General features: G+C 48.4%; 1 protein-coding gene across 9 annotated transcripts in view; it reads right to left on the minus strand.

Annotated features, from left to right (window-relative positions):
• Positions 1-23,578, minus strand: part of LOC147013969 (uncharacterized) — a 116,259-nt gene extending 92,681 nt beyond the window's left edge. For 7 of the 9 annotated variants that reach the window (XM_085851427.1, XM_085851429.1, XM_085851425.1 and 4 more), the window contains exons 1-2: positions 23,394-23,578; positions 4,921-4,999 (exon numbers count right to left, since the gene is read on the minus strand). In XM_085851427.1, the coding sequence (XP_085707553.1) occupies positions 4,921-4,999; positions 23,394-23,442 (128 nt within the window). In that variant the 5' untranslated portion in view covers positions 23,443-23,578. Of the gene's footprint in view, positions 1-4,920; positions 5,000-22,724; positions 22,755-22,831; positions 22,865-23,393 lie in introns of those variants that run through there. The other 2 variants (XM_085851428.1, XM_085851426.1) reach the window with 2 other exon arrangements.

The following is a 23,578-nucleotide window of genomic DNA, read 5'->3' on the forward strand; positions in this document are numbered from 1 at the left end:
TTCTGGTTTGCGTCGCTACCTTCTCAAGAGACAGCTTTTATTCGACAAGGTCAGAGATCAAGTTGACGATTTCGTAAGTACCAGTCTATGACTGCTTGTTTGTTTGTTTGTTTGTTTGTAGGCACGATAACTCGAGAACGGAAGAAGCTACCAATGTCAAATTACACCATGTGATTCAGGAGGGTGATGGCTAGCGCTGATTAGATTTTGGTCACTTGGCTGTTGCAACAAGGTAGAGGTAAGTAGACAGCACACATGGACGTGGTATATATGGATAGACTTGGATCTGTAAAGGGCTTCTCCACATGTGTGTGTTTGCATGCATGTTTGGTTACGGGCACCATGGTGGCGATGTTTGATGATGATGACGATGATTTTAACTTTTAACCTCTGCAGTGTACGAGCAATCACATTTTCCTTTGTCCTCGCGACTGTTTCTAAAGCAATTGGTTATTCCCTCCGCCACCGAAGGTGAAGGAGGTTATGTTTTCAACTCTTTCTGTCTGTCCGTGTCCCCGATATCTCAAAAAGTTGTGGACAGATTCAGATGAAACTTGGTGGGCAGGTTGGGTGTGTGACAATGAAGAAATGATTCCATGTTGGGGAAGATCCGGATCCGGATCTGGATACGATATTTTTTAATTTTTTTAAGTGATTCTTCACCATCGAGAGAAAGGACCAAAAACGATATAGCACAGTATTGCATGATATTTCAAAAATGTATTGGGCCTGATATGTTCTCGTGGATCAGGCATTACGTGGTGGAGGTATGCACTCTACCGAGTACCCTTCTAGTTTTATATGAATCGGGTGTGCTATAGAAAGCTTAAATGGTTTCTCTTTGTGATATGAGATTCAAAGCAAAATATATTTGATAACACCGAATTTCCAAGCTGTTGGCTGTTATAACACATTTTCTAAATGACAGAGCCAAATTTTTTTCCACCCGACACTACGATTGGCAACCGTTTATGAAGAATAATGTTGATGCACAGCTCCTTGAAACGTCGATAATGCAACATTGTTTTTTTTTTTATTTGTTTGTTGAAATTCCCCCAAATAAGGGTTAAAGCTACTCAAGGTTTTTGAGTTGTATACAGTACGTACAGTAGTCGGTAATCACACCGACTCCAATCTCTCTCTCTCTCTCTGGAAGTTGTTTATGTCTGGCGGTATTTATGATATGAATGGTAGAAAATTGATTTCAGACAATTTTGTTTCGATCTTTACTGTTAATATAGTGTTGCGGTTGTGGAAATTCGCAAACCACCATTCAGGTCCCGTAGGTGAGATATCTCTGTAAGTACATGTGTAGTTAGCCCCAAACCCGTTGTTTAGAGGGAATAAATGTGATTCATTCGGGCTGCGACGCTGTGAGATAGCCGTTTTTCTGTTCTATCGTTATTTTGAACCAACCACGCTCCAACCATCACACAACAACAACGCCAACAGCCACGATCTTTACCTTCACAACTCGCTCCCGCAAACATCGCATCACCGCCATTCCAAACGGCACCATGGCCATAAACCACCACCATAAACCCTCCACCACCTTCACCTCTCTCCTTCTGCGGCCATTCCCGCACCACCTGTGAGCACCGAGCGTCGGGCTGTCCTGGGCTCGTACAAGATACGTGCCGAGCCGCGAGTGCAAAATGCGGCCTTTCCGAGGAGAATTCGGATCAGGAATGCTACACGCCAACTTCGGATCCGTCCAATCAGCAAGCGCGGGGCGATTTGGCCCCGCCTCCAGGCGCGTCTGTGTGGAATCGAGATATGCAAATTCTAGGATCAGGGGAGATTCACGCCCCTTTTTCTCCGTCCAATGGGCGAGCGTGGCTCCGCCCCCGAGCTCATCCGGATCCGGAAATTTGCATATGGGTTCTCCTGCCGGCCTATAAAGCGCCGAGCGCAAGGCGAATCTGAGCAGAGTCAGTTTGGAAGAGCGGAGAGTGGCAGAAAAGCGAAGAGAGTTTTGGGGCAGAGAGAAAGAAGAGTTGTTGCGAGGCAGTCAAGTCGGGTTGGAGCGCGGAGTGGAGTCGGGAGGCGAGGGCGTCCCAGTGGTTTTCGGCAGTCGGCTGAGGAGAATTTGGGGAAGAGTCCGAGGAGCTCGGGTCCAAGGCAAGGAAGACGGCGGTCGGCGACGAGTTCGCGGTGGAATCGCTCGTCACGGGACCCAAGCAAGCCAGCTATCCTCTTTCCCCAGAGCAATAAACATTTCCCCCCCCTGCCTTTTTTCCCCCGCACTGAGATAGTGCAAAAAGGGGGCCCCATTCCCACGCCACTCGAAGCAGTGCCAACAAAACCCGCGAAGGAGCACGAAGTTTGGGCACCGCCGCGCTGCCACATGTGCGGCTCATCACAAAGACGCGGGTAGGACCCACCCGGTCTCGCGGACCTGACCGCTCTTTCAGGTCCCGCGCAAATATTGGCCCACAGGCCCCGTCTGCCCCCTTGTCTTTGAGGGTGGCCTTTTCTTTTGCTTTTGAGTAAATGTGTTGTTGGCGCCGTCTGTGAAGTAAAACTGTTTAAGTGTTGCCGTGTGCTCGCGTAGTCGGTAGTATCTCTGCGTCATTGTTTCTTTTGTAGAATTTGATATATGTGCATTCTGTTTGGCTGTATATTTGTGCTCTCCGTGTGCCACGGAATAAATGTGCATCATGTTGAACTGTTTTCCCGTTTCGCTTCGTCTTTTCTTTAATTGAATCTCCATCTTGCTTCACGTAAAGGGTTGGTAGTGGGCTTAATACGCCCGATAATTAATCGGAACCGTCGAGGCCGACGATAACACCGCTCGGTTATCCCCATAGTACGGAACGGATCGCTTAAGCAGCCCGTGTCCGGAGTCGACCTGCGATCGCCCGGTCTACCCTCCGCGTGGGTACTTAGGTAGGTCAAGTTTGGCGAACAACCCTATCCCACGCGGGTGGCCGATTGGCACGATCGTGGTGAGGCCGAAAGGCCCACCCGTGAGTAGCTCCCGCGTTAGTCCGAGAGGGTCCCGACAGAATTGTCCGTCCGGTGGGCGACGTGCCGCGATTCGAGTCACGTGGCCGTTCGCACGCCGGCGGGTGCGAATTCGCAACAATATGCAGAATCATTTTGATGAGACAGTATGAATGACCCTTCCACCACACATCTGTCTTCCCTGCTGCTCACCTCATGCTACCTTCCCCACTCTCCCTCCCTCCTCCCACCCCATCCCTCCACTCTTTCTCCCTCCACCTCCTCACTCTCCCCCCACCCCTCCCTTTCCCCTCTTTCTCTCCCCCCCCCCTTAGTATTCCCGTCAGCAAATAGATGCGTGCTATTTGCTTGTGAATAATAATAAATCGGGATTGGGAAAAGAATTGCGGCAGCAGGGAAGCCACTCGATTCACTCCAAAACACAAACGGACACGGCCAATTTAAAACTAAGCCTTCCTTAAACCAGCAGGAAAGAGAGGGTTTAGAGAAAAATAAGAAGAAGAATAGTGCACCGATCTGTAGAACTTTCCGCAGCCCAGCATCACTTAGGGTAGTCTCAATATGCCTGCTGCAGGAACGGGGCTGGAACTCTCGTTCGCACTGGTGCACTTGCTGCAGGATTTGGCTTGAACTCGTATTTGTGGTGGTGTTTCCCATGCCCCATGACTTAACTGAATAAGCCTTCGCTGATTCTCTCTCATGTTGGTGTCGATTTGCTCTCTTCTCCTCTCATGCCCACAGCAACCATTCTTCAACACCCACTCCGAGGGCTCCAATCTCATTGGCCCAAGTACGTGCGTGAACCAACCAATTCGGTGCACGATTGGTCGAGTGATATCAGGCAGACCGCGATCATGTGCAATAAAACCGAAGACTGTTGGATTTCCGAACAAACAGGACATGAAAGTCTCTGTAGTGTCCATCTTGTTTACCCTGTATACCCCACCCCATCCTTCTCCCTTCCACAGATCTCACGTCTCTGTTCCCCAGTTTCTTCCTTTCCTCTCCCACCCCTCTTGCCTCATGTTCTGTGTGTTATCTCTCATATGAGCCTCGATATTGTATTAACAACACAACGACGAAAAAAAAAAACCTTGAACTTCTAATACAACTGGGTAAAATGCTCCTCGAGCTACGTCATGTCCTGCACATAGCATCAGGCGAAACGAATCCACTCAATGAGCACACCTCCACACCAGTAACACTCCAAAAGGGGATAATTAGAGGAAAATATAGCACATCTAATCGTGAACTAGAAAAGGCACTCTTCGATGTCGTGATGTTGATAGATATGCCTCCCCTCACATTATTACATCATTATACATACTTGCATCAAGTTTGATTTAAATTCCTTTAGCTGTTCTCAAACATCACATTTTTACCTGACATGACCTTTGACTTCTTGACCCCATAATCTAATCAGTTCATGTATACATCATTACACATACTTGTAGCAAGTTTGACTTGGATCCCTTCAGTTGTTCTTAAGTTATCGCGGTAACGAAAACCTATCAAGGACGGACGGACAACCGAAAAAGACAAACTGAAAAACATAATGCCTCTGGCGATTTCGTTGGCAGAGGCATAAAAACAGAGGGATTAAAAGATGACGAGAAACTATCTAAACACTCTTCTCTGGCCAGGCTAATTAACGAGAGAGGCAATCTAAATACACACTCGGAGATAACTAACTAATCTAATTAAATTATCCCTTATTTTATAGTTACGGGTGCTGTGGTGGCCATTTTCATTGCATGATTTATACAACGATATACTGTACAAAGAACTTTGACACAACATTCCATTTGACACATCATACCTCCACAATATCAGCACCATATCAACTCAATCTATAAATGTGAAGCAAACACTCAAATACACTGAATTGTTCTTTTTGTGAATAGTGTGTGGTTACATTTGCAAAGCAACACTGGAAGAGTTGGTTGAACAAACCTCCAGTCAAGCTCTTCCTCAACCTCATTCAGGAGCAGGTCATCAAGAATGTTGGGGACAGACATGTTTGTAGCACCAACTAGGCAAGAAATGACAGAATGATATTTATTAGCATAAACATAATCTCCTGATCAAGCACCTGTCGATGCAGGGTATGGAAAGCTTTGCCATGTCTTTATCCAGTATACATATTTCTCATTTCAAAACGGTGTATCAGCGATAACTAAAACGATACTCGGTAGAGCGCAGACCTCTGCCAGGCTGAACAGTTTACATTTTGCAGCCCAATGATAGGCGGGATCTGCATCCATACATGGGTCGCCAAAATTAAATCAATTTGTCCTCGTCACCTACCCAAGTGATCCACCAAGTTTCATCCGAATCTGTCCATAACTATTAGATATTCGTGCTATATATCGTTTTTGGTCCCATTGATCAATGGCGATGAATCACTTTAGAAAGCATTTTTTAATTCTCATATACGAATCCTCACAAAAATCAAATCAATTGGACCTTGTCACACAAACAACCTGTCCACAAGTTTCATCCAAATCCATAGATAACTTTTTGAAATATCGTGTGCACAGACAAACAGGGGTAAAACTAGAGGGGGAGCACTCGGGAGAGTGCAAAACCTCCGCTGCCAATACTGCTGGGTTACTCAAGTGAACCTTATATCTTATTCATTAAATATGTCAACAGTGCTGACAGAGTTATAGTTCTTTTCTCCAACTTTTTTTTTTTGGGGGGGACGGGGGGGGGTTGGAAATCACTTAAAACATGTAGAAATGCAAAAAAAAATCGAAATTTTGTTGAAAAAAAAGTTGCAAAAAGTTTTTTTTCTCTCACAATTTTTTTGGGGGGGGGTTGGAAATCACTTAAAATATGTAGAAATGCAAAAAAAAATTCTCTAACAATTTTTTGGGGGGGTTGGAAATCACTTAAAACATGTAGAAATGCAAAAAAAAAAAAAACTATTTTTTGGGGGGGAGGGGTAACAATTTTTTGGGGGGCGGGTTGGAAATCACTTAAAACATGCAGAAATGCAAAAAAAAAATTCTCTAAATTTTTTTTTTGGGGGGGGGGAGGGGGGGACCAAGTCCAAAAATTAATGGCATGATCCTTGGACCATACCTAACCCCCCCACCAAGTTTCGTCGAAATCCGTTGAGGAGTTTTTCCGTAATACTATTCACAAACAAACAAACAAACAGAAAGGGGTGAAAACAGTAACCTCCGTCAGCCGGGCGAGTAAGGCGGGCGGAGTCAGCCGGGCGGAGTCAGGCGGGCGAGTAAGGCGGGCGAGTAAGGCGGGCGGAGTCAGCCGGGCGAGTAAGGCGGGCGGAGTCAGCCGGGCGAGTAAGGCGGGCGGAGTCAGCCGGGCGAGTAAGGCGGGCGGAGTCAGCCGGGCGAGTAAGGCGGGCGGAGTCAGCCAGAGGAGTAAGGCGGGCGGAGTCAGCCGGGCGAGTAAGGCGGGCGGAGTCAGCCGGGCGAGTAAGGCGGGCGGAGTCAGCCGGGCGAGTAAGGCGGGCGGAGTCAGCCGGGCGAGTAAGGCGGGCGGAGTCAGCCGGGCGAGTAAGGCGGGCGGAGTCAGCCGGGCGAGTAAGGCGGGCGGAGTCAGCCGGGCGAGTAAGGCGGGCGGAGTCAGCCGGGCGAGTAAGACGGGCGGAGTCAGCCGGGCGAGTAAGGCGGGCGGAGTCAGCCGGGCGAGTAAGGCGGGCGGAATCAGCCGGGCGAGTAAGGCAGGCGGAGTCAGCCGGGCGAGTAAGGCAGGCGGAGTCAGCCGGGCGAGTAAGGCGGGCGGAGTCAGCAGGCGAGTAAGGCGGGCGGAGTCAGCAGGCGAGTAAGGCGGGCGGAGTCAGCAGGCGAGTAAGGCGGGCGGAGTCAGCAGGCGAGTAAGGCGGGCGGAGTCAGCAGGCGAGTAAGGCGGGCGAGTAAGGCAGGCGAGTAAGGCAGGCGGAGTCAGCAGGCGGAGTCAGCAGGCGAGTAAGGCAGGCGGAGTCAGCAGGCGAGTAAGGCAGGCGGAGTCAGCAGGCGAGTAAGGCAGGCGGAGTCAGCAGGCGAGTAAGGCAGGCGGAGTCAGCAGGCGAGTAAGGCAGGCGGAGTCAGCAGGCGAGTAAGGCAGGCGGAGTCAGCAGGCGAGGAAGGCGGGCGGAGTGGGCAGAGTGACAGGCAATTGCAGAGATCCAGAGAGTGAACGGCTTCACAATCCACCTTTTATAAGCTCTGTGGTGTCGAGTGGGGTGACAACCCGAAGCGATGCGTTGTCACCCGAATTGTGCACTCCTTTTGGGGCCCGGCACCATGCTGCCAGGCTCCCCATTTGGTCCCAGAAGTGGTCCCATTTGCACATCCAGCGCGACATGGCAGAGATGCGGAATTGACTTGCACCGAACATCGCAACATGAATTGCCTTGCACCAAAACTCCCAGGCCGTGTTCCGACGAATGGCCGAGGGTCGTGTCGGTTCTGCATCCCATTCGGGCACCCCCGGGTGCTCTGCAGTTGGCGCTGGTCTTTGCGCTTGTTCCGTCCGCACGCCATGCAACCCGAGCGGTCTGGGCAGTGCAGCATGCCTCTGCTTGGTGGCGACTGCATCGAGGCGGAGGTGCGAGGAGGCGCGGGATGTCCTCTCCCATTTGCGGGAAATATTGTTGGCCGAGGTGGTGATAGTGTAGTAGATAGTAGAAAAATCGTGCAAATTATGATACAAGCATCAGATTTGGCATTTCTGTTCTGCAGGGCTTTCTGATAAAATCTGCCCAATTGGCCATTTGAAAATCCAAATTTTGAAAAAATAAAATAGAATTCAAAAAAATTTGAAGTCACAGCTGGCTGAAATTCTTGAAGCACAAGTGAACATCCCAGACAGAACCAAAGGGAGATGCAGTCATCATTGATGGCTCAGCACTTATCAATGCCCTACCTCCACGCACTTCAAAGATATTTGATGACCATGCTAAAGAAGACATCATCCCAAAGTTGGAATCCTATGGTGCCAGGTACGAGAGGGTGGACGTCGTGTTTGATGTGTACAAGAAGTCAAGTCTGAAGTCCGAGGCAAGGTAGAAAAGGGGGCAAGGAATCAGAAGAAGAGTGACAGGAACCAGTAAGACCCCAAGTAACTGGAGAAGCTTTCTTCGAGATGACAGCACAAGACTCAGCTGTTTCACTTCCTTGCGGAAAAGATGTGTGAAGCACAGATGACAAGCACAGTCATTGTCACAAAAGGAGAAGATGCCATTAGCAACACAAGGAAGTCACTGGATGATGTGTCTCCATGTTCTCATGAAGAAGCTGACAGTCGAATATTTGTACACGCCAGGGATGCAACGATGGATGATAGCAAGTCCATTATCATTAAGGCCAATGACACGGACGTACTCGTCATAGCAATATCTGTACTGCCATCCTTACAGGAACTAGGTCTTGAGAACATGTGGATTGCCTTTGGCCAAGGAGCCAAGGAGCCAAGGCATGATGGATTCCAGTCCATGAGGTAGTTTCTGCAATAGGGCCTGAGAAAATTCAGAAATTACAAAATTTCTGATTACACAAAATTACAAAATTCAGAGCGAAAGTACTGTTACGTTTAAGGGGGGGGGGGGTATGCATTCAAAGAGTAATTAGGATGTTTAATTAGGTATGCCATGCTGTTCGAGTGTACCAGGATCTCGATGTAATAAGTAGCAATTCAGTGGTGATAAGTTGTCTAGTAATTGTCCATTTCTTCGAGGGGGAAATGATAATTGTCACGTAATTAGATCGGGATACTGGATAGGGTAAGTGTGTCTGCGTAAACCCCTTTTAGTATTCTCTGGAGGCTTGCCGTGACGTCACAGGACAGTGCTGCGGATGGCTCCGCCCCGTGATCACAATTGGCGGAAGGCGACGGCGCAGCACCAATAAAACGGCTCGATTGGAAGTGACGAGGACGGGAGGATAAAAAGGTTCTGTTCGGGGTCGAAAAGGAAGAGGAAGAAGATCGGGACAGAAAAACTGTTCTGGTGGAGGCTGTTGTGCTGGGAGCGTGCTGTGTTGTTGCGCTGATTCGGCCCTGGTTTCATCGTGTCTTGTAGCCTTGCTGAGCCTCGTGCCTCACCTCGGTTGGCTCTGGAGTTCTGCTGGCTCGGAGTACGGGGTCGAACGGCGGGTGGACCTGCCTCCCTCTCCTGCTCGCAACTTGGCGCCAGAACTGGTTCCCTGGCAGCTGTGAGCGGACTTGGGCCAAAACCAGGAGGTCGACAGCACCACGGTGTCTCCTGCCCCCCTGACGAGCGCAACGCCAGCTCGTCCAACGCTAATCCAGGGACTGTTGTGTCCACACCACGGGCCAGCCTGACCACCAGGACCAGCTACGTGTGTGTGTGTGTGTGTGTGTGTGTGTGTGTGTGTGTGTGTGTGTGTGTGTGTGTGTGTGTGTGTGTGTGTGTGTGTGTGTGTGTGTGTGTGTGTGTGTGTGTGTGTGTGTGTGTACCTGGCACCTTAGAGGGTTTGAGATTTGTATATTCATTGGAATTGGCTGTGTTTTCCCCACGCCCGAACCCACACCACCATCCCGTCGAATCGCCCCGGGTCCCTCTTCTTGCCGAGTCTTGTTATTTCTGGTTAGAGAAAATAAACATTATCAACTCAGTGAAAAGCGACTCGTGCCACCTTCCTCGTCCCGTTTGCGGTAGAGCAATTAGAACCGCCATCTTTGGGTTATAAATAAATAAATCGCCTCCATCGTTTCGGCTCATTCTACGTTGGCGGGACTGTTCAAGTCCCGTGGACGTCACATTGGTGTCAGGGTGTTGGATGTTCGAACCCCTCTAAATTATATTTGGTATCGGGAGAATATACCAGTACTGAAATCTCCACACGGATTGGAATATAAAATTACTACAGAAAAGCGCGGGAAAATTTTGGCGGGATTTTTCAAATTAAATTTAATTGGCGGCAAACGGGACTTCTGCACCATGGCGGATGTGCAGATGTTTGAGGAGGAAGGCCATGTGTCTGGCAGCGAGTCGGGGGAAGAAGGGAGAGACGGGGGTAGGATTGAAACCTCCCCCATTCCAAGCGTGGACCGTGCTTCATCGCCCGTAACGGGGCTGGCAGCGCCGGAAACCGGTGCGATGACGATCCAGACAATGTTGGAACGTTTAATAGCAGACATGACTACAAATAGCAAATCAATTCGTGACACAGAGGGCAGAAATGACGGCAGAAATGGAAAATCAATTCGTGACACAGAGGGCAGAAATGACGGCAGAAATGGAAAATCAATTCGTGACACAGAGGGCAGAAATGACAGATCAATTGGGGGTAAGTTGGGTGCACGGATTGATTTAATGAGGGATGAATTGGGGGAAAAGATGGAGAAAATGAAAACTGAGATGCAGGAGTGTGTGGATGTTCAATTGGGGGAAATACAAAGTAAATTCGAGGATAGATTGGAGGAAACAAAGATAGAAATTACATTGGAGGGGGAAAATATACGAAAAAGATTGGTAGATAAAATTGATGCAACGAACATTCGGGTTGATAAAGTGGATGAAAGCCTGGAACGTCATCGTGCCTGTGTGGATGCTCGTATGCAGCTGCAAGTAGAAGAGTGGGGAGAGCTGAGGAAGCAAGGGATGAATTTGGCGGAGGACGTAAAAGGATTGGAGGCTCGTTTGGACGAACAAGATAAAATTATGAGCAAAGATGAAGTCTTGGATAAAGGCCTGGTAGAGCCGTCTTTTGTAAGTAGAGTGTCCGGGTTGGTTGAGGAGCAGCTACAAACTCGCGACGGAGCCTTGGAGGAGGTTGTGCGGGCCCAGAAGATCCTGCGGGAAGAGGTGAATCGGTCCATTCAACGTTTGGAACAGGAGGCAAAATTGACCCATGAGACCCTAACCACAAAACATCTTTGGCCACAGTGGGCTCCGAAATTGGATACGCAGCCACAAGGGTGTTTGATCCCTGGGCTGGATTCGGACAAGGGAGAAACTGAGAAGCGGGCCACCGTAAAAGTGATCCCCCTGGTAAATTTTGACGGGTCAGGGAGCCTTGAAGCTTTTCTGACGCAATTTGAGTGTATTTCCCGACTAAACGGGTGGAATGAGCGGGAACGTACAGGGAATTTGGTAGCAACATTGCGGGGACCAGCCGCAGATGTGTTAAACGTGATCGCGGAGGGATGTTGACCAGCTCCCACATTTGCGAGGCGTTGAGCAGTCGGTTTGGGTTTGCAGCGAACTGTGATCTGGTGCGGGCCCAGCTCCAGCACCGCAAATTAAAGTTGGGCGAGACAGTGCAGGAGCTGGCACAGAACATTTACCAATCAGTTAGGATCGCGTATCGGGACCTAACAGTGGAGGCATGGGACAGACTGGCACTAGAGAAATTTTTAGCTGCTCTTCCTGACCCTGAGGTCCGAGCGCTAGTGGAGCTACAGGATCCACCCACCGTACACCGAGCGGCCGAGTGCGCGGCCAGGCTGGCCTCGTGGAGTCGGCCGGGTCGGGTGCCCGAGAGGCCATCGGTGACGATCCGACAGGCGGAGATCCAGGATCAGGGAGGGGGGCTGGGAGAAATTGGCATTACCCAAATGTTTCAGGAAATTTGCCAGAAACTGTCAAGTTTGATAAAGGGTAATCCGGTAGTTAGTGTGCCAAAGCGGCGGGGTCCAGCCCAGCCAATAGAGCAATTCGATTATGGCCGAAGGGGTCCGGAACCGGAAGAGACATTTCACCGTTACTCACGGGGGCCTTTTATGGGGAGTTGTTTCCGGTGCGGGCGAAGAGGACACATGCAACGATATTGCCGGTACCCGGCGATGGAGGGACCCTCCAATAGACTTTTAGACTCGGAGTGGGTGAATCCTCCTGCTGAACCGCCAGGTCTATCCGAGATGCCCTTTCATAGGTCGGGTCCGGAGATCACTGTCGGGGGTCAGGGAGACTAGATCGGGCTGAGCATATAGGGCCATGCTCGGCTGGTGAGATTGTGGCAAGGTGCCCTCCTTTGGTGAAAAAAGTGAATTGTGGAAAAATTGGCATGGGTTTGTAAGTGCTGCTGGGTTTTAGAGTGACAATAGGGACAATGGGTAATTGGTAACAAAGCGGGCACGAGTGACTGTCCAATGGCTGGTAACTTGGATCGGGTGAGAAGTGCTGTGTGAGTTGTTTTAAGTTAAGAAGTGAAATGTATGGTGCACACATTGATTTTTTTTATTGGAGATGGTGTGGTAACAGGGAAGGTCATGGTCGGTGAAGTGTTAGAAATGCAGGTGTCACATGTAAGGCCGATGGGGTGGGGGAGTCATGTGGGTTTTGTGGGTGGGGATGATGTGCTTGTCCACAGGGATTGCTGAAGCTCACGGTGAGCGGGAATTGCGACCCCCTTCAAGGAGATTCACCCCTGGTGGCTAATGGTGACAGTGTCTGGAGGCAACTGGGAGAGGGTCTGGTTGGGCGACCAAGGCGGCTAGGACCTTGGCGACCCAGGAAGGCCAGAGGAGCCAGTGAGACCCCTTCCAGTGTGTTGTACGGGATGAGAGCTGATGGTTTCCAGGGGGGTGGGAATCAAAGGGAGCGGGGCGGAGAAACGTCGGGGTTGGACTAAAGCTTACCTGTGGGCATGGTTGCACCTGAGATGCCCCCATCATCTTGTGGTAACCCACCCCACGGCCATGACGGGGTTCAGCCTGCATCATTAAAATGGGGACCATGACCTAGAAATGTGATGATGACCATGGTGTGAGTGTTGTGAAGATGTGCGAGTCCCACTCGATCCCGCACAACTTGACATGTGCAGCAAGGGCATGATGTCCGCATAATTTTGGGGCAAGCAAATTTGAAAATTGGCGCCCCAGGTAACGCTGGGTCTATTAGCATCCACTGGGGGACGCGGTCAAGTGTAAATATCCCATGAATAGTGTCGTTAAGGCTTAGAGTAGGAATGTAAAGTATAAGTGTTGTGTTTTTGTGGAACCTGTTGTTTCCCCTCCCCAGATCACTGGAAGATTGTTTGGCAAGAGCGATGATCCAGAGGATGGAGTGCAACTTCGCTCAGTGCTCTCAAGTGATAAAATAAAATATTAAAAAAAAAATAATAATGAATGATTGTTTAGGCGAGGATAAGGCCATAAGCGGGTAGTACATTAAGCAGGATAGGTAAGTTAGCTGCGACTCGCTGCCCATTGCCCCTCCTACTTTATTTTGTTAGGTTAATTAGGTGTGAATCAGTAAGTGTTAAGGCTGGTATGGTAGCGCCTGTGATATACCTTGCAGGAGCTGCGGTACCAGAGGAGGGGGCAGTGTTACGTTTGAGGGGGGGGTATGCATTCAAAGGGTAATTAGGATGTTTAATTAGGTATGCCATGCTGTTCGAGTGTACCAGGATCTCGATGTAATAAGTAGCAATTCAGTGGTGATAAGTTGTCTTGTAAATGTCCATTTCTTCGAGGGGGAAATGATAATTGTCACGTAATTAGATAGGGATACGGGATAGGGTAAGTGTGTCTGCGTAAACCCCTTTTAGTATTCTCTGGAGGCTTGCCGTGACGTCACAGGACAGTGCTGCGGATGGCTCCGCCCCGTGATCACGATTGGCGGAAGGCGACGGCGCAGGGCCAATAAAACGGCTCGATTGGAAGTGACGAGGACGGGAGGATAAAAAGGTTCTGTTCGGGGTCGAAAAGGAAGAGGAAGAAGATCAGGACAGAAAAACTGTTCTGGTGGAGGCTGTTGTGCTGGGAGCGTGCTGTGTTGTTGCGCTGATTCGGCCCTGGTTTCATCGTGTCTTGTAGCCTTGCTGAGCCTCGTGCCTCACCTCGGTTGGCTCTGGGGTTCTGCTGGCTCGGAGTACGGGGTCGAACGGCGGGCGGACCTGCCTCCCTCTCCTGCTCGCAACTTGGCGCCAGAACTGGTTCCCTGGTGGCTGTGAACGGACTTGGGCCAAGACCAGGAGGTCGACAGCACCACGGTATCTCCTGCCCCCCTGATGAGCGCAACGCCAGCTCGTCCAACGCCAATCCAGGGACTGTTGCGTCCACACCACGGGCCAGCTTGACCACCAGGACCAGCTACGTGTTTGTGGGTGTGTGTGTGTGTGTGTGTACCTGGCGCCTTAGAGGGTTTGAGATTTGTATATTCATTGGAATTGTCTGTGTTTTCCCCACACCCGAACCCACACCACCATCCCGTCGAATCGCCCCGGATCCCTCTTCTTGCCGAGTCTTGTTATTTCTGGTTAGAGAAAATAAACATTATCAACTCAGTGAAAAGCGACTCGTGCCACCTTCCTCGTCCCGTTTGCGGTAGAGCGATTAGAACCGCCATCTTTGGGTTGTGGTGGATAAACCGCCTCCATCGTTTCGGCTCATTCTACGTTCGCGGGACTGTTCAAGTCCCGTGGACGTCACAGTACTGTTAAAATGAAGGATCGTGTTCTGATTCATGTTCCGATTCGTGTTCAAAATATAAAATGCAATTGAAATCAAGTAGTTCCTCAATCATAAACTGATGTTTGTACAGACAGATAGTGAAGCAATTGCTTAACCCCACTTTTCGCTTCACACGCACAGGGAAATAACAAGTTCGAATTGCGAACATACCCCGTGGGAGTTCATTCGTACAACTCTCAGGTGAGCGATAGCAAGGACGACAGATAGTTTTGAGATTTAGTAAGATTTTCATCGCATCAGACAAAAGAAACCAGAATACCTCACAAGAGTGAGGTTAATTTCATAATTATCATTTGCGACTTAATTTTGTATTGGGCATCGCGCAGCGCATTTAATATATATTTTTTTAATAACAATTTTAAGAAAATTGGCCGAAAGGGCCGGAATCGCACTTTGGGCTCAGTTAATGCCTGGGGAATGGTCTCTAGAATATACCTGTCAAGTTTGGTTCGGTTCCATTCACTAAAAACCGAGACATAACTATTTTAAGAAAATGGGCCAATCCTCGGCCTGAAGGGCCGCAATCGCACTTTGGGCTCAGTTAATGCCTGCACATGTGTCTAGTATATGCGTCAATTTTCATCGAATTCTGTTCATGAATAATGGAGAAATAGACATTCAAATGAACTGTACACAAGAAAAGAGAGAACGTAAGCGGCACTTATACCCCACAGGGTAAAAATCAGGTGTGAATGGAAAAAGACATCTGTCCTACTATATCAAATAAGGCGTGTGTGTGTGTGTGTGTGTGTGTGTGTGTGTGTGTGTGTGTGTGTGTGTGTGTGTGTGTGTGTGTGTGTGTGTGTGTGTGTGTGTGTGTGTGTGTGTGTATGTGTGTGTGTGTGTGTGTGTGTGTGTGTGTGCGTGCGTGCGTGCGTGCGTTAACATCATAGAAAAAAACAAGGCTGGTCCCAATCTCCACCAAATTTTTCATACATGTTGGTGGTACTCAGAGTCAGATCATCGGCTCCCGGAGGCAGCGGGTGTTTCTCATAAAATGAAACAGCAAATATACCGCCAATGACATCTGGATGGCAGTTCAATTCCTACCTTTTGATTACCAACTGGGAGGGAAGAGAGGAAAGAAGTGGGGTGGAGAAAGGTGAAAAGCCATTTGAGCTTGGGAGGGGCTAAAATGAAATAAACTCGGCACAATTTGATGTCGCAACAACCGATATGCCTCCACCCACATTAAGTATTTGCATATTCTAACTTTGATTTCAAATGTGTATTATGGTACATGAACCTGGTTCAGTTTAAATCCCATAGCCAATGGAATCACAATAAGAGTTTTAATGTGACCACCTTTTTTGTTTGTTTGTTTACATGTTAAGGCTCGTATGGGCGCCAACACAATTCACAGCAAAGGGGGGGGGGGCATGAGACAATAGGGGCGGGAGAGGGGAGAACAAAACAGTGGGGAACAGAGACATTAGATCTGTGGAAGGGAGAGGGATCGGGCGAGGAACATGAGGTATAAAAGATGGACACCACAGGGACTTTCAGGAAGGAAAGCACGGAATTTGAAGAAGGTGGGTTTGAGGTGGATTTTCAGGGGTAGAAAAGATCGAGGTTTTGGATGGGGAAAGATAAGAGATTGTGGTGAACAGCTGTTTTGAAGGGCTGGAGGAAATAATGGGATTGAAGAGAGTGTGGGAGTTTATTCCAAAGGTGGGGAAAAAGGAATGAAAGAGTGAAGGTGAGCAGCGATTCGTGATTTTGATAGTTTTACCAGAAGGGGGTGGCTGGCAAACCTTGAATGCCCTGTGGAAATAGGGAGGGGGGACAGAGCAGGGGTGAGGGGCGAGACTGGAGAGGAGATGGTAAAAGACAAAAAGACCACCGACCTGCCTGCCGTGAGAGACCCAAAGACTCGCCTCAACGCGGGAGATATCAATGGTCCTAAATGCCTTGGTTTCCACAGTGTAAAGCCGAGAAAGTGGGAGGCAAGAACACCAGCACAGAGGGGAGAGCAGTACTCCATCAGGCTGCGGACGAAAGCTTTGTATGTGGTTAGGAGCTCAGGTGGGCTGAGGAAGGACTTTGCACGACGGAGGATTCCCAGTCGGCGACTGGCTTTTTTGGCCAGGTTGGAAATGTGACTTTCCCAGGAAAGATCATGGCAGATGGTGAGACCCAGAAGCTTGAATGAAAGGACTTCTTCCAGAGGATTGTTGAGAAAGTCTCTCAACACTTTTGACCTATTAGTAACAAATCCTTACTACAATTCACGGACCGGTGTGTGTTTGTCACGCTACCACTCCTACAATAGTTCTGGCCCGATTACATTCAGACTTCCTACATAGGATCAGCATGACCCCAATTAGTGCACGGGGTATCTTTGACCGTGGTCGTTGGGGGAGACGGGTGGGACACAAATTCTCCAGTGAATGTGTATCATGTACCACCGCTCCAGGTGGGAAAGGTCCCCCCCACCCTTTACAATACACGGTATTCCTCATCCTGTCCACACATTTTCCAGTGCAGTGAGGGGTTTTGAATTATTCGGCAATAGCCATGCTTTTTCTTCATGTAGGTAATCCAGGTTATATATATATATTTTTTTAATTTCAGGAGCGATTGAGGCAGCTGCGAGTTGCCTACACACCGCCCAAATAACGGTATGAATCAAAAGAACGTATTGCATGCTCGCAACAAGTTCGCCTGTACGGTGGAAATAAAACTCTGCTTGTAATCTATAATGGATGGATGCACTGATGGAGGTGTATAATAGTTGTACAAAGTTTCATTAAAATCCCTTCAGCTCTTCTTAAGTATCCCATTTTAGCTGACATGACCTCTGTCCTTTGACATCTTAATGCTGAAATTTAATCAGTTAATCTTTGCATCATAATATATACTTGCATCTAGTTTGGTTTGGTCAAAATCCCCCGTCACCGGTTCACAAGTTAGCGTAGGTAACAGAATTTTTAACCTCATGGGACCTCTGACTTCGTCATGGAGGCATAACCACAATAATTGCACTGTGTTCACAACCTGCAACAATTTTTTTTTTTTAACCTCCTCAGTCTACTCAATTCCTATTAGTCAAGACTAACAACAAATTTTTATTAGACTTGTGATTAGATTTTTCGGTGGTGTCCCTCATCGTTAACACTCGACACAAAGCCAATGAAAATCTGATGCAACAAACACAGGTGTGGTGTCCCAGGAGCAGCGGAACATGGAGGGCGAGAGCGTAGCAGTAACTTCGCTTTATTCCGCGTCCGAATGTACATCACTGCCACCCCTAGTGGTGCTTGTCATGATATACGAAAACCCAATCACGTGATACAGCACAACAGGCAGTATATAATCAGCAGAGGCCAACAGGTCTGATGTCTTCAGCCCATCAGAAAACTATTCTCGAATGAGGCCACATTATTTAATATGGGTGCCATGGTGGGTGGAGTCCTGTGACAAATGTGGGTGTGGTCCGCCAGCTGTCCGACCAATGGGTGCGCATTTCAAAATGGTGGAATTTACAACGACGCCGCCGCCGCCATTTTGAAGGCACAGAATTATTTTTACCTTTCTATCGACGATAATCATCGTTTTTTCTCGCTATGGGAAGATTATAATCTTCTCTTTTTCTCAACCGTCATTATTTTAACCGCATTGCGTATTATATTATAATAATCACACAAGCACCAAATCGAACGGTAAAAAAAATACACAATTTCTTACAAAAATGAAGTCAAACCTTTTGAAAAAAAAAAATGTTTACTTTTCTTGTTCTGCAAACTGTGGTGAATTGAAGGTCGTGACGTGTGATCACATGTCGCGCGGCTCGAGCACGGGATAGATAAAGCCAAGTCTCCGCACGGACGGGGTGATTGTCCCAGGGGCATTGTCATTTACGGCGGCGGTCCACTTGGTGCTCGTTGAATGGTGAGAATTGAGAGTATATCAGACTCCGTGCTTATACTGATTTATTTTGCGGTGATTAATTGCACATGTATACATTACTGCGTATGTACTCCTAGCTGCACCTGTATTCCCTGATGTGCCCGTAGAAGCGGCTTCAATCAAATGGAATAAAGCCTACACTCTGAAGGTTCTTCTCGCTTTCATTTCAATTTATTCCATTTGGTTTTCTCGGCTCTCTCAACCAACGATGGACAAGATCTACAAACCAGTGAGGTTCGACGCTGACCCAAACGCGACTGACTCGGAAATGAAATGGTCGCATTGGTTCCGTTCCTTCTCACACTATCTGACCATCATCGAAGAGGGAGCCGACAAATTGGCCGCCCTTGTGAATCATGTCTCGCCCAGTGTATTCAGGCTCTTCTCGGAGTGTGACACCTACGATGCAGCGATCGACGTGCTGCAGGCGCTCTACGTGAAGCGCAAGAACGAGGTGTACATACGACATCTTCTCAACACACGCAAGCAAGCAGCCGGGGAGACCATCGATCAGTTCCTGCAAGCTCTGAGGCAGTTGGGAAAAGACAGCAGTTTCCGGGCCGTATCCGCCGAGGAACACCGAGATGAAGCGACCAGAGAAGCATTCATCCAAGGGCTCAGGTCAGCCCACATACGGCAACGCTTACTGGAGAAAGCGCAACCCACTCTTGAAAAGGTAGTCGACCAGGCTCGAGCGATGGATACGGCTCAGCAGCAATCTGAGTCATTTGGGACACCGATGCTGCTAATGAACGCCGCTACGGTGGAAACTCAAGGAACCCCACAGGGCACCCCTGACACAGAGGATGGAGAAAAACCCAAGGAATCGGATACCCAGACCTCGTCAAACTCCTCAGCAACTACTTCGGTTGGTAAATGCTTCTTTTGTGGGTACAAAAGACACCCCCGCCAGAGATGCCACATGCATGAATTGTGACAAGAAAGGGCATTATGCCAGGGTATGTAAATCTACTCTAAGGAGAAATAAACCCACTTCTGCGGCTCTCCACTCACAAAAGAAACTAACTGCAGCCTCACCGGGGAATCTATCCAAGGCTATCATCAACGTACGAATTAACGGGCATATGGCTGAGGCTCTGATTGATACCGGTAGCTCTGAGAGTTTCGTCAACAGCTCACTAGCGAAGGGCAGGAAATGGAAGATCCACCCGACAGACAATACGGTATGCATGGCCGCCACATCACTACAGTCCCGCGTACGAGGGTACTGCAATGTTGAATTGGACGTAAAAGGGTACACGCATCGGGATGTAAGGGTACTGGTGCTTCGTGATTTATGCGCAGACGTAATTCTGGGTCATAATGTCCTCAAGCAGCACACGAGCGTCGAAATACCCTTTGGAGGAAGCAAACCTCGTCTAATTTTAAATGCTCTGACCACCGCAGAGGTAACGTCCCCCCAGCTGTTTGCTAAATTGTCGCCGGTCTGTAAACCGATAGCGATCAAATCGCGACGATATACCACTGCTGATATGAACTTCATCGCTTCAGAGACCAAGCGATTACTGGAAGAAGGAATTATAGAACCGAGCGATTCGCCATGGCGCGCACAGGTGTTGGTCACCGCCAACCAGAACCGTAAGAAACGAATGGTTGTCGATTACTCTCAAACGGTCAATCGCTTCACCCAACTCGATGCCTACCCTTTGCCGCGCATAGACGAGATGGTCGAACGCGTGGCCAATTATAAAATATTCAGCACCATCGATTTGCGAAGCGCCTATCATCAAATTCCCATCCGAGAGGAAGACAAACCTTACACCGCATTCCAGGCAGGTAGACGCCTCTACCAATTCAGGAGGATTCCGTTCGGTGTCACGAATGGGGTAGCTTGCTTCCAGCGAGTTATGGACGACATCATCTCAGATGAAAACCTCAAAGACACTTTTGTTTCCGTGGACAATGTCACAGTGTGCGGTAAGGATCAGCGGGAACATGATATGAATCTGGACAGATTCTTGAGCATTGCTAGAAAATATAATCTGACCCTCAACTACGAGAAATGCGTATTCTCGGCAAGGTCAATTGACCTTCTCGGCTACACAATAGCCGACGGCACGATTAAGCCTGATCCTGAACGATTGCGCCCACTTCGTGAGCTACCCCCACCTCAGGACTTGCAGACAATGCGCCAGGTGATAGGCATGTTCGCTTACTACGCGAGATGGATTTCCCAATACTCCGAGAAAATACATCCCCTAGTGCATTGCAAAAACTTCCCACCAGATGCCGCTGTTGTAAAAGCTTTCCACAGCCTCAAAGATGATATCAGTAATTCTGTGGTATTATCGATCGATAGCACGGTGCCCTTCGTGGTGGAAACGGATGCTTCTGATCACGCGATAGCTGCGACGCTCAATCAGTCTGGGCGACCCGTCGCGTTCTTCTCGAGAACTCTCTCTGGAAGCGAGCAGAGACACTCAGCAATAGAGAAGGAAGCGTACGCTATTGTCGAAGCCCTACGTAAATGGAGACACTATTTACTGGGAAACCATTTCACGCTCGTCACGGACCAACGATCCGTTGCATTCATGTTTGATGGGAAAAATAACGGGAAAATTAAGAATGAAAAAATTATGAGACGGCGGATAGACCTAGCTTGCTATCGTTACGACATTGTTTACCGGCCCGGGAGAGAAAACCCTGCTGCAGATACCTTCTCTCGGGTCTACTGTTCGATGACAATCAGTCGGGCTTTGCAAGACCTACATGTGTCTCTTTGCCACCCAGGGGTAACCAGAATGGCCCATTTCGTGCGCAGACAAAACCTTCCCTATTCAATCGAAGATATTAAACAAATGAATGCTTCATGCCCTGTTTGTGCTGAACTAAAACCCAGATTCTATGGCGCGGCATCTGGCAGATTGATCAAGGCCACTTCTCCCTTCGAGAGACTAAATATCGACTTCAAAGGGCCCCTGCCGACCGAGACAGACAACAGATACATATTCACTGTTGTTGATGAATATTCAAGGTTCCCTTTCGCATTTCCGTGCTCGGATATGACCTCGGGCACTGTCGTGAAATGTCTGTCTGACCTCTTCGCTATGTTTGGGAAACCTTTGTACATACATTCAGACAGAGGGCCGTGTTTCATGTCGGCCGGGCTAAAACAGTTCCTATTAGAGCACGGCATAGCAACTAGTCGAACGACGGGTTACAACCCACAGGGTAATGGGCAGGTGGAACGGTATAACGGAGTCATTTGGAAAGCCGTAACTCTGGCGTTGAAATCAAGAGGACTGGGCCCCGGGCAATGGGAGGTTACCCTTCTCGACGCTCTGAATTCCATACGCTCTTTGCTCTGCACGTCCACCAATGCAACTCCTCACGAACGAATGTTTACTCACCAGCGACGTTATGTTGATGGCCAATCGGTGCCCAACTGGCTAACCCATCCCGGAACAGTGTTCATGAAACGCCCGGTACGACAAAGCAAGTATGAACCCATGGTGGAGGGGGTCGAACTCATCGATACTAATCCAGAGTATGCTCATGTCAGACTCCCGGATGGCAGGGAGACCACTGTGTCGGTTTGCCATTTGGCTCCCTCAGGTACTCCTCCCGCAGGTACACCACCATCTGGCACTCCTCCCTCTGACATCCCCTCCCCAGGTGTCCCCCCCCCCCCCGGGAACGGTGGCGACGGAGTTGCCGCGTTCCACCCGAGAGCGATCGAGGAGTCATCCTCGGCACGAGTCGAGGCTCACCAAGAGGATCGGAAGCCTCCCTCAAGTGAAACCGCCATTTACTCCCGGAGAGGTCGACGGATAAAACCCCCTCGCCGACTCGATCTGTAAAGGGGATTATCGGCATCCTCGATGCTCATGCTCCTATATGCTCATTACCATGCTCCTACAACTCAAAATAATCCTCACTGCTTGGCATGTATGCTTCTGTAGTTGAAATAGTTCACGTTGCTTGAAATGTATACTCCTATAGCGCTGAAGTAATCATGGTGCGTTAGTTGGGCCTCTAGTTACATTTTAAAGACGGGGAGAATGTGGTGAATTGAAGGACGTGACGTGTGATCACATGTCGCGCGGCTCGAGCACGGGATAGATAAAGCCAAGTCTCCGCACGGACGGGGTGATTGTCCCAGGGGCATTGTCATTTACGGCGGCGGTTCACTTGGTGCTCGTTGAATGGTGAGAATTGAGAGTATATCAGACTCCGTGCTTATACTGATTTATTTTGCGGTGATTAATTGCACATGTATACCTTACTGCGTATGTACTCCTTGCTGCACCTGTATTCCCTGATGTGCCCGTAGAAGCGGCTTCAATCAAATGGAATAAAGCCTACACTCTGAAGGTTCTTCTCTCGCTTTCATTTCACAAACAATCGTCGTTTTCATGGATGGATGTATAAAAAAGGAAAAGAAAAAGAATGGATGTAAAAAAACAAAAAAACAAACCAAAAAAAAAAAAAATCACCTCAGCTTTCGACGTCAAGCGATGAAAAAGAGTGAAAAAGTGAATTCCTTAGAACTTAAGAACTCTGTTTTCAATCTTAAACGAACAAAAATCTCGAAATAACCGACCTGATTCGGTAAAGAAATTCGCGTCGTCGCCGCGGCCTTGGTCTCCTTCAAGAAAAATGGCGCCAAATAAATAATAAATAAATAAAACTTTTAAACAAAAAATATTAATTATATTAAATTTTAACTCAATTTGTTCTTCTGAACATTTTGAAATATTTATTATAGATATTAAAAAAATATATTATGTGATCAATTATACATTTTTAATTTACATTGTTGAGGTGAGAGGGAGTCGGGGAAAATTATCGCCTGGGGGGGGGGGGCGGGGGAGGGGTGGACGAGGAACTCTCGCGAGATTTAGGAACGACGCGAGAAGCGGGAGAAGGAAATTGATTTGTGACTTGTGAATGGAATTTTCACCGTGATAGGAATAACCCACGGCGGGAAAACACGCTTAAACATTACATTTACCTCGATATGTAATTTAGAACTCATTGCATGTTCAGAGGTCACCGATTTTTAATCGCGTCCGCAAACATAGCTGAAAGTTTTCACTGGAAGCATCTCGTTTACTCCATCATCCATACGTAGACAGTAATACTGTAGTAACTGTACCCCTTACCTTCTCTCAGCTTCCTTCTCCAAACTTCATTTGTATTCTCTCTCCACATATCACAAACCTAACCTTCATTTTTCCAATAATCCCATTCTTAATTTTCCCGAATTCATCCAATATTCAAAAATGAAGGCACCATCGAGTATGGCCAGCCCTTCTCCTTTGGCCTGCTCATTTAACTGCAGTCAGTG

This window comes from Eptatretus burgeri, chromosome 13 (assembly GCF_056783735.1).
Source record: "Eptatretus burgeri isolate ZD-2024b chromosome 13, Ebu_testis_v1, whole genome shotgun sequence".
Lineage (NCBI taxonomy): Eukaryota > Metazoa > Chordata > Myxini > Myxiniformes > Myxinidae > Eptatretus > Eptatretus burgeri.